This window comes from Salmo salar, unplaced genomic scaffold (assembly GCF_905237065.1).
Source record: "Salmo salar unplaced genomic scaffold, Ssal_v3.1, whole genome shotgun sequence".
Taxonomy (NCBI): domain Eukaryota; kingdom Metazoa; phylum Chordata; class Actinopteri; order Salmoniformes; family Salmonidae; genus Salmo; species Salmo salar.
The window spans coordinates 41,533-53,153 of NW_025547730.1; the positions used below are offsets into that span (position 1 = coordinate 41,533).

Sequence of the window (11,621 nt, forward strand, 5' to 3'; positions counted from 1 at the left end):
TAGAGGTACTCTCAATGATCGGCTATGAAAAGCCAACTGACATTTACTCTTGAGGTGCTGACTTGTTGCACCCTCGACAACTACTGTGATTATTATTATTTGACCATGCTGGTCATTTATGAACATTTGAACATCTTGGCCATGTTCTGTTATAATCTCCACCTGGCACAGCCAGAAGAGGACTGGCCACCCCTCATTGCCTGGTTCCTCTCTAGGTTTCTTCCTAGGTTTTGGCCTTTCTAGGGAGTTTTTCCTAGCTACCGTGCTTCTACACCTGCATTGCTTGGTGTTTGGGGTTTTAGGCTGGGTTTCTGTACAGCACTTTGAGATATCAGCTGATGTAAGAAAGGTTATATAAATACATTTGATTTGTTTATAATGCCTAAAGAGTTTACAATTGTTTTAGTCTCCATTCCCTCAGGTGTTGCTTTATTATTCACACATACATACTTACTAACACAACTAAGGAAGATTATTATAAAATGTTTCATTAATATTAGCCTGCCAACCATATATGAAGAAGTAAAAAAAAATAGGTACATTCAAATTGTACCTTTTGTAATGACCACCCAGAAACAGTGTTGCATCTTTTTTTTTTATAGTATTCATGTAAAGAATCTGTGGCAAGACATCAGTAGATTTATAATTGAACACATTCATGAAGATTTGACACTATTATGGACAGAAGTCCTGCATGAATTCTTTACCTACGATATAAATAATTTGGATGGATATTTTTATTTTTCATTCACTCGCCGTACAGTAGGTGGCGGCAATACGCCAATAGGTGTAGTCTGCCATTAAACCCTAAAGAAGAATAAGACAGCAGCTTTACTGTACTGTTGTAGCCGAAAACATTTCATAAGAGACAAAGAAACAGTAGCTTCCACAATGGATCAGGTAAGTCTGGTTTTAACAGTATAGGTCTGCTGTGTTTTATAAAATGTCTAGGCCTAGTTTTTATCATCTTTTTACCTCCACATTCATGTGTAGTTCTGTTTGGGGCGGCAGGTAGCCTAGTGGTTAGAGTGTTGGGCCAGTAACTGAATCTCTGAGCTGACAAAGTAAAAATCTGTCTTTCTGTCCCTGAACATGGCAGTTAACCCACAGTTGATGGGCAGTCATTGTAAATAACTGACTTGCCTAGTTCAATCATTTAATTTTTTATTTTTTTTAAGTAGCCTACAACTATATCATTTGTATTTATTATGGATCCCCATTAGCTGCCAAGGCACCAGCTACTCTTCCTGGGGTCCTGCAACATTTAATACAATCATGTTTAGGAATCTGTGACTATAACCTAATTATCTCCTTCCTCCCGAGGTGTGCACATGTTCACATTCCTTCACTGATATCTTACACATTAGCCATTATTTGACCAGATATTCAAGTGGCCGTTCTAACAAAGAAAATAAATGGCTGCAGTCCAAACACGTTGTTTTTCCCTCGCAGGTATCCCCGTCGAAACCGGATGCAGTTTGATTGTCATCTTAAGGGAGGTCCAATTCCCTAACGTTGGCCCTCGATTTAGCTTGAAGGAGCGAGTGAACAACTTTGGTCACTTGCGGGGTTGATATGACCCACGTTTCAATGCAAACTGTAGTCACATGTCAAACTCTGGTGGCCGTGAAGTGTCAAATTTAATCAACAACCTGCACTTTCGGCATCTCAGAAAAATACGATTTTAGCGTCGGCAAATTAGCTTAGTTTCGTAGTGAGGAGTGCAATTCTGAAATGTATTGGAATAAATTACCAAACTATGGGTAACTGTAGCTAGCTACCTGACAGGAGTGCTAACTCAAATCAAAGTTTATTTGTCACGTGCGCCGAATACAACAGGTGTAGACCTTACAGTGAAATGCTTACTTTCAGGCTCTAACCAATAGTGCGAAAAAAGGTTGTGTGTGTGTGTGTGTGTGTGTGTGTGTGTGTGTGTGTGTGTGTGTGTGTGTGTGTGTGTGTGTGTGTGTGTGTGTGTGTGTAGGTTAGTAAAGGTATTAAACAACAGTACAAAGACATTTGAAAATAACAGTAGCAAGGCTTTATACAGACACCGGTTAGTCAGGCATATTGAGGTAGTATATACATGAATGTATAGTTAAAGTGACTATGCATATAAGATAAACAGAGAGTAGCAGCAGTGTAAAAGAGGTGTTGGGGGGGGGCACACAATGCAAATAGTCCGGGTAACCATTTGGTTACCTGTTCAGGAGTCTTATGGCTTGGGGGTAAAAACTGTTGTGAAGCCTTTTTGTCCTAGACTTGGCATTCCGGTACCACTTGCCATGCGGTAGTAGAGAGAACAGTCTATGACTGGGGTGGCTGGGGTCTTTCACAATTTTTAGGGCCTTTCTCTGACACGGCCTGGTGTAGAGGTCCTGGATGGCAGGCAGCTTTGCCCCAGTGATGTACTGGGCTGTACGCACTACCCTCTGAAATGCCTTGTGGTCGGAGGCCGTGCAATTGCCGTACCAGGCAGTGATGCAACCGGTCAGGATGCTCTCGATGTTGCAGCTGTAGTACCTTTTGAGGATCTCAGGACCCATGCCTAATCTTTTTAGTTTCCTGAGGGGGAATAGGCTTTGTCTTGCCCTCTTCACGACTGTCTTGGTGTGTTTGGACCATTTTAGTTTGTTGTTGATGTGGACACCAAGGAACTTGAAGCTCTCAACCTGCTCCACTACAGCCCCGTCGATGAGAATGGGGGCGTGCTCGGTGCTCCTTTTCCTGTAGTCCACAATCATCTCCTTAGTCTTGGTTACGTTGAGGGAAAGGTTGTTATTCTGGCACCACCCGGCCAGGTTTCTGACCTCCTCCCTATAGGCTGTCTTGTTGTTGTCGGTGACCAGGCCTACCCCTGTTGTGTCGTCTGCAAACTTAATGATGGTGTTGGAGTCGTGCCTGGCCATGCAGTCGTGGGTGAACAGGGAGTACAGGAGGGGACTGAGCACACACCCCTGGGGAGCTCCAGTGTTGAGGATCAGCGTGGCAGATGTGTTGCTACCCACCCTCACCACCTGGGGGCGGCCCGTCAGGATGTCCAGGATCCAGTTGCAGAGGGAGGTGTTAAGTACCAGGTTCCTTTGCTTAGTGATGAGCTTTGAGGGTACTATGGTGTTGAACGCTGAGCTGTAGTCAATGAATAGCATTCTCACATAGGTGTTCCACATAGGTGTCCAGGTGGGAAAGGGCAGTGTGGAGTGCAATAGAGATTGCATCATCTGTGGATCTGTTTGGGCGGTATGCAAATACTAGGTACATTAAATGTGCAATAGGTTTTTCAACAGTTTGTCATATGCTTGGTCAGTTTAGAATAAGAGTAGAATAACAGGCTCTAATTTTAACTAGTAACACCAAACCCAACACCAAACCCAATTGGGGAAGGGAAAGTGACAAGAGAAAGTTAGTAAACAGACACTGCATGCTGCTAGCTAGTAAAGTAGCTAAACAGACTCATCAACAGAGAATGCACAAATAACTTGACTGGCTTGCAAGCCTAGATCTAATATAATAGCTGGCTGCATTTGCCACTATTTCATCAGATGGTATTTATTTTTTAACATGTCTTACCTCCAAACAAGACAAATGGGGGAAATGTATTTAGCTGGCTAGCATGTTCACCAATTCATGATTTTAAAACTGTCCGGGTCTTCACAATTGATGCATTGCTGAATCTACGACTAGGCCTAGTTCGTTGAGTTGTTGATCTCTAAACACCTGATAAGCCGGACGAGGTCGCCTACTAGCATTAGCTAGCTATCGCGTCCGACGTGTTAGCTAGCTTGGCAACGGGCTGATAAACAACAGTTCATCAACATTTTAAATCAAAATTCATATGAAAGTCATTTGTTTAACATTTTAACATAATTCAGTAAATAAATAATTATGATACATTTTGCAAAGTTATTGCTTATTCTTCTGCGAATGTTTCTCTCAAGCGGGTACTTCTGTCTGTCGGGACTGATGTGTTATCATGCTTACTAAATAAATAAAGGAGGAAAGTGGAGTGCGCTCCTTGACCTTTGTGCGTTGTGCCCGAACCAAGCGACCTGCGATTTCAATGAATCTAATTGGTCAAGACATACAAAGAGCCTGCAGCAGCATTCTGTGTGTGAGTTGACAAAATTATGTGGCAAATCTGTCTAAAAAAAATGTTTGTCCCCTTTGCGTCTAAATATTTGATTAAACAAAATCTAATGTGCTGGGGCAAATGTCGCCTTGCCACACGTTTTTTTGTCAGCCGTGATGCAACTTCTGCAATGTGTTCTGCCTGGAAACCGTCCAATCATAGTTGTCTTCTTGCATGAAAAGGAAGGAAATTACAGCAACTTGTGCCCTGACTACATCATGTGTCAACCAGTCACTTACTTCTCGTTTTCATACTGCCAGTGAGTTGTCTTACAAAACCTCTCCACTTTGCTCTGTAAGTACACTTGAAGATACCTTATAAAATAGTGTTTGATAATATGTTTTTAGTGATAAACCATATTCTTCTGGCTAATGATAATAATAGGGACCCATGTCTCAATGCTGTAGGATTGTAAGAATAAAACAGATTTTGAGCAATAAATTGATTATTATGTGTATACAATGCTATAGACAGGTCTGTTCAAAAAGTAATTGTTTACCTCTCAATTGATTTATAAGGAGTAGTTATTCACCAGCTATAGAGTGAGTTGTTGTTTATGTTTCTAAGACTGCAGGGTGGGTGATGCAACAATGGCCTTGAGAACAGCAGGAAGTGTGTTGGTGGTCTTTCTCTTGTCCGTGGCAGGTACTGTATGGTCACGTTCTTAGATGATAGGTATCTTATGATAGGTATCCTTGTTGCTATTAAATCAACAGACAATTACAAAATGCCATGAGACAGTTCAGGACAACATGATTATGAATATTCTGGTGTGTTCAGGGGTCTTTTAGGCATTCCCATTTCCCTTCAGAAGCTGGGTTGTTCCACCAATTCGGTGCCTTCTGAGAAGTATATCTTGGTTAAAAGATTATTCAGATTTCACCTAATTTTAACATTCTGTCATAAAGAGCACGTGTTCAACTTAATAAAACATGTGTTTTCCCATCTCAAGAGGTTCAATAAAAAATGACTATAGTAAGTGCCTATTAAGTTCCAAATAAAGTTACAGGGTTGACGATTTCATCTTAAATCCGCCGTTAATCCCCTTGTGATAAAGGGGAATGGAATGTTGTTGTGTGCAACAGGGAGTTGCATTCGAAAGCAAGCTTCACATAATTGTTTTAATTGTTCAAACATTTCTAGCCTGTCTATCTATGGGTAACAGGGTTGACGTGTTATTCTCGTCCCGCTCAGTTTTCCACCACAAAACACCAGAAAATGGCAAAAAAGTGTAGAACCAGCTCACCTGCTTTTACACGATGATTTAACTATTAGATGTCCGACTTAGCTACATGTAATTGTTTTAAGAACGTCATACCAAGGATCATTTTACTACTTGATTTTGAATTCTAAGACCCCTTAAAGCATCCCCCCAAAATTACATAAATCCCTTACAGCTGTTAGCCCATACAATTGCATTGAATAACAGATTCACTACATAGAACAACAGATCATTTCAAAAACAAATCTAAAGGAAGTTTGTTCTGAAGTATCTGACCTACAGTACCATTCAAAAGGTTGGACACACCTACTCATTCAAGGATTTTTCTTTATTTGTACTATTTTCTACATAGTATAATAATAGTGAAGACATCAAAACTATGAAAAAACACATATGGAATCATGTAGTGACCAAAAAAGTGTTAAACAAATCCAAATATAGTTTATATTTGAGCTTCTTCATAGTAGCTACCCTTTGCCTTGATGACAGCATTGCACACTCTCATATTTTTGATGTTTTCACTATTATTCTACAATGTAGAAAACAGTAAAAATTAAGAAAAATCCTTGAATGAGTAGGTGTGTCCAAACCTTTGACGGGTACTGTATATCTGAGAGATCAGGATTGTTATTATTATTATTATTTTTTAGATGTATTTAGCTCCTTATTTTTGGCACTAAACAGTGTCCATATATACTTCCATTCATTTTTAACTGGTACGGGGGACCTTCAGACGAGTCTTGTGAGGCCTGTGGACTTCCTAGACCGTTCGGACGCTACAGACGATTTTGTGAGAAGACACCGCTCTAGCTCGGTCACCTTTCACAGCAGATGCGGAAGTGCGAGATAGGCAGATACGGTGGATTGAGACGCATCCAATGCAAAAAACAGATAGAGATATCTTAAATAGATGGATTTTTGTTATTGTGCTAATTAGATTTCCGCGGGGCGCGGACATTGACCTTAGGGGTAATCAGATTTATTGAATTCTTCGTGTTGTCTATATTAAAGGGCACTTCATTTACTATAACAGGCTTTTAAAATTCAATATTGCTACACAAAGGGAAGCAAAAGGCACTCTACGTGGAATGACTCAGCTGTCTCTCACACATCACTAAGTTATACTTATTTACGGTTGTCATTTACACTCAACTCAGCAAATACAGCAACAAAGTGTGGACAACAAAGCCAGGTGATGGTGCCTCCCACCAATGCTGCAGAGGGACAGAAGACACTGACCTGTAGCACAACCTGTACTCTGACTGACAACCCCAACCCCACCTACAACTGGTACAAGAATGGACAACGTCTAGATGAGCACATTTCCCAACAATATTCTATCCACATTTACTATTCAGACATTTACTCCTGTGCTGTAAAAGGCTATGAGGATCTCCTCTCTCCTGCAGTGTGTGAGTATGGATTCACAGTTTTAAAGTTTATTAGGTTATTACTAAAGTTGTATTGTTCAGTCCTAAATCAGCTGATAAGAAAATATACTGAACAACAATATAAACGCAACATGTAAAGTGTTGGTCTCATGTTTCATGAGTTAAAATAAATAATCCTAGACATTTTCCATATGCACAAAAAGCTTATTTCTCTTCAATTTTGAGCACACATTTCTTTACATCCCTCTTAATGAGCATTTATCCTTTGCCAAGATAATTCATCCACCTGACAGGTATGGCATATCAAGAAGCTGATTAAACAGCATGATCATTACACAGGTGCACCTTGTTCTAGGGACAATAAAAGGGCAATTTGCACTCTGACTGCAGGAATGTCCATCAGAGCTGTTGCCAAAGACTTGAATGGTAATTTATCTACCATAAGCCACCTCCAACAGCGTTTTAAAGAATTTGGTTGTACGTTCAACTGGCCTCACAACCGCACACCACGTGTCACCACCCCAGCTCAGGACCTCCACACCCGGCTTCTTCACCTGTGGGATTGTCTGAGACCAGCAACCCGGACGGCTGATGAAACTGTGGGTTTACTCAACCAAATAATTTCTGCACAAACTGTCAGAAACCACCTCAGGGATACTCATCTGCGTGCTCATCGTCCTGACCAGGGTCTTGACCTGACTGTGTTGTAACAAATTTCAGTGGGCAAATGCTCCCCTTCGATGGCCACTGGCATGCTGGAGAAGTGTGCTCTTCACGGACGAATCCCAATTTCAACTGTACCGGGCAGATGGCAGACAGCGTGTATTGCGTCATGTGGGCCACAATTGCATTTCATTGATGGCAATTTTAATGCACAGAAATACTGTGACGAGATCCTGAGGCCCATTGTCGTGCCATTCATCCGCCGCCACACCTCATGTTTCAGCATGATAATGCACAGCCCCATGTCGCAAAGAGCTGTACACAAATCTTGGAATCTGAAAAATGTAAATTTATTCCATGGTCTGCGTACTCACCAGACATGCCACCAATTAAGCATGTTTTAGATGCTTTGTATCGACATGTACGACAACGTGTTCCAGTTCTCGCCAATATCCAGCAACTTCGCACAGCTACTCCACAGGTCGCAATCAGCAGCCTTATCAACACTATGTGAAGGAGATGTGTCACACTGCATGAAGCAAATGGTGGCCACATCAGGTACTGGGTACCTTTTTAAAGGTATCTGTGACCAACAGATGCATATCTGTATTTCCAGTCATGTGAAATCCATAGATTAGGGCCTAATTCATTTTCCTCAATTGACTGATTTCTTTATATTGACTGTAACTCAGTAAAATCTTAGAAATTGTTGATTGTTGTGTTTCTATTATTGTTCAGTGTAATAATAATAATTGAAACGAATTGAATAAATAATGTGCCTACGACTGTTTTAGGTGTTCTGGGTCAGAACTGTTTCAACGTGACTTACACCCATCAGAGTATCTGTGCTATGAAGGGCTCAACAGTGGAACTGCCCTGCACATATCAATATCCAAGTTATCATGTAGTCTCAGAACCAAACTGGTATATCCAAGAGAAATATAATGAGGCGCCTAAAATGCTGAGCTCGGTGCCAGAGTATGCAGGTCGTGCTGAGTACCTTGGGACTGAAGAGAAAGACTGCACCCTGAGAATCACAGACCTGAGAGAGAGAGATTCAGCTGAGTACAAGTTCAGATTTAAAACACAGTATGCAGAATGGGGGTACAGCTTCTCTGGAACAACTCTGACTGTCACAGGTAATGTATAATATCTACTACAACTACTTATACAAATATATTAATTGTAATCCAGTACAATTTCATATTGCAAGTTCTAATAATTATCATTCAGAGCTGCAGGTGAAGGTGTCTTCCTCCACAGTGGAAAAGAAGAGAACACTGACCTGTAGCACCACCTGTCTTCTGACTGACAACCCCAACCCCACCTACATCTGGTACAAGAACGGACAACATCTCCATGACCCTACTTCCCAACAATACTCCTGTAATACTCTAGTGGTCTGGTGTTACTCTGCAGACAGTTACTCCTGTGCTGTAAAAGACCATGAGGATGTTCTCACTCCCACAGTGTGTGAGTCTGGACTCACCTATAATAATCATCTTAAGTATCAATCATTAAGGCCTGTGGACCAATAGTAGAACATGTGGGAAAAAACAGACAATTCAGTGCACTCTTGGATAGTAACACTAGTAGAAATTATATAGTATAATATACAAGGTAGAAAATGTTATCTTATTATACTGTTTTAGAATTATTATTTTTTTAATCCATTTTAGAATAAGTCTGTAGCATAACAAAATGTGGAAAAGGTCAAGGGGCCTGAATACTTTCCGAATGCACTGTATGTGTCTATATATGTCATTCATGTTACATGAACCAGTCCAATACATCTAAAACACTTGAAAATCATCTCATTATTGTTTGAGGATTTGATCAGATACGTTTTGTTTCAGGTGTTCAGGGTCAGAGCTGTTTGAATGTGACTTACACCAAGAGGAGTATATGTGCCTTGAAGGGGTCAACAGTGGACATTACCTGCACGTATAGACATCCCAGCTGGCATAACGTCACAGAAGTATCCTGGTTCAACAAATGGGAGTCTGGAGTTACTACAGATCTAAGCCAGGACCCAGAGTATGCAGGTCGTGTGAAGTACCTTCCAACTACAGAAAAGGACTCCACCCTGAGAATCACAGACCTGAGAGAGAGTGACTCTGCTGAATACAAGTTTAGATTTACAACAACTGCGGTAAAATGGGGATACAGCTTCCCTGGAATAACTCTTAATGTCACAGGTAATACTGTCCTTACAGTATTATATCATCTAGTCTAAGTCATTATATTATTGGTGGAAATAATGATGATTGTGCTATTTTGTCTTCATTTACTCCTTTTCAGACTTGCAGGTGAAGGAGTCTCCTGGCACAGAGGAAGGGAAGGTGACACTGACCTGTAGCACCACCTGTACTCTAACTGACAACCCCACCTACATCTGGTACAAGAACGGACAACTTCTTACCAACCCAAACACACAAGATAACTTCCTCTACCTAGACCAAATCAGCAGTGAGGACGCAGGAAGCTACTCCTGTAGTGTTAAAGGCTACCGTTCTCCTGTTACGTTTGTTGGGGAACCAAAGTCTTTGAAGAATGCAGTTGTAGGAATCATAGTGGTTATTCTGATTCTCATACTCTGTCTGTTTGGGTTCATGTGGTTCAGGTGAGTGAGATGAATTGATCCTTTTTCACATTCTGTGGTATAATCAATCAAAATATGTATATTGCTCTATTAATTGTTTATTTATTAATTGATTAATTATTTCACAAAACAGGAAGAAGACCTCCAAATCCACCACTGACACAAGAGACAGAAGAGACACAGCAGAGAATGGACAGGTGAGTATTATAGTCAGTTGACTGAGAACTGCAATCATCTGTGTATAGATGGACTCAATGACTGTGGTAATATTTTTCACCCCTCATGTTGTCTGTCCTCTCTCCCCATCAGAGAGACTCTAATCCAGTGTATGACAACATCTCAGGCATGGCCATGACCCCTACTGCAGCACAGAGAGCGATCACAGACGAGCAGGATGACGTTACCTACGCCAGCATCCAACACAGAAACCAGGAAGTGCCTCCGGACTCCACCTTCCCACTATCTCACCCCCAGAAACAGGACGAGGATTTCCAGTACGCTACTGTGAAATTCAACAGCCCCAGTGCTGCTCAATAGACATTGGATTCAATCCAATCATAGGTTATAGGCATTGTTGCTTTCAATGTAGTTCTTCTTTTTTGAAAAAATGCTTTTGGAAAATGCTATATAATTCCTCAATTAGAATGTCTTTAATTTTGGCTTGAATTATCCCTTTAAATTAAAGTATAGGCCAAACTGTTCAGTACATATTCTACTGTTCTATTATGGTCAGAGGGGATAAAAACGGTTCATTTTTTACAGTAACTTCTTTGTTGTCATATCTCAAACGGACAGTTTCAGCATTAAGGATGCCAGCTTTAAATAACACAATATAACCAACTTTATTCATGAGGTCTTATAGTAAATGTACTATAAATCACAGTAATTTAAACATCCCATCCATGCACCACACTAAACCTACACATGTCTGTGTCTGAAATGTCATCCTATTCACTACATACTGCCAGGTCACATTTCAGACACAGATATCCTCTTTAACTGTTAAGGGCCAAACAAATGATACCAGTGAAACAGGTTGAAGGTTGTAGCTGCTATGACACCTTGTTTAATGACGTGAGGTACTCAATAAATGACTAAATACAACTAAACACATGTTCTTTACATCAGGGGTGGAGCATGGAAATGACAGAGACGCTGCAATAAAAGCTTCTGTTTATGTTTTGTATCTTGGCAACAATATATAGCAGCCATAAATCATTAACCAATGGAGCGCTCTACACAAACAAAACTATCTTCAGCGCTGTCGCTCATACAACAAGCTGTCCAATGATAATATTAAATCTTTGTGTTCCAATAATTACAGAAGTGTAGGGAGTTTATCCTAGCCACCGTGCTTCTACACCTGCATTGCTTGCTGTTTGGGGTTTTAGGCTGGGTTTCTGTACAGCACTTTGAGATATCAGCTGATGTAAGAAGGGCTATATAAATACATTTGATTTGATTTTATTTGTATAGCTGAGGAAGGTGTGCTCAGGAAGACAGAGAGGATCTGGAGGGAGATGGGAACACTTACAAAGTTCCACTGAATTTAGGTAAGGCCACACTGTCCCCTCTCTCATCCTTCTAGAGCACGCCAACCTGTACATGGATTAA

At 40.8% G+C, this 11,621-nt stretch overlaps 1 protein-coding gene across 3 annotated transcripts; it reads left to right on the plus strand.

The window, feature by feature from the left end:
* The first annotated feature begins 4,341 nt into the window (after positions 1-4,341).
* LOC106590989 (sialoadhesin) lies at positions 4,342-11,111 on the plus strand. Of its 3 annotated transcripts, none has more exons than XM_014182165.2 (9): positions 4,342-4,423; positions 4,697-4,774; positions 6,509-6,763; positions 8,200-8,544; positions 8,669-8,878; positions 9,262-9,603; positions 9,707-10,028; positions 10,141-10,204; positions 10,317-11,111. In XM_014182165.2, exons 2-9 carry the CDS (start codon positions 4,720-4,722, stop codon positions 10,542-10,544), a joined length of 1,821 nt encoding a protein of 606 aa, XP_014037640.1. In that variant the 5' UTR covers positions 4,342-4,423; positions 4,697-4,719; the 3' UTR covers positions 10,545-11,111. The 3 variants fall into 3 exon arrangements, with proteins under 3 accessions (XP_014037640.1, XP_014037639.1, XP_045567487.1); XM_014182164.2 differs by having other exon boundaries at positions 8,639-8,878; positions 10,317-10,772; XM_045711531.1 differs by lacking the exon at positions 6,509-6,763 and having other exon boundaries at positions 8,639-8,878; positions 10,317-10,772.
* The last annotated feature ends 510 nt before the right edge of the window (positions 11,112-11,621 follow it).

What these genes read in the sequence shown, in the direction of transcription:
- LOC106590989 (XM_014182164.2), top strand. Translation starts at nt 4,720, where the DNA reads ATGGCCTTGAGAACAGCAGGAAGTGTGTTGGTGGTCTTTCTCTTGTCC. An exon ending in TGTTCTCACTCCCACAGTGT is followed by an intron (nt 8,879 to 9,261) that starts GTGAGTCTGGAC and finishes GTTTTGTTTCAG; the next exon opens with GTGTTCAGGGTCAGAGCTGT. An exon ending in AATAACTCTTAATGTCACAG is followed by an intron (nt 9,604 to 9,706) that starts GTAATACTGTCC and finishes ACTCCTTTTCAG; the next exon opens with ACTTGCAGGTGAAGGAGTCT.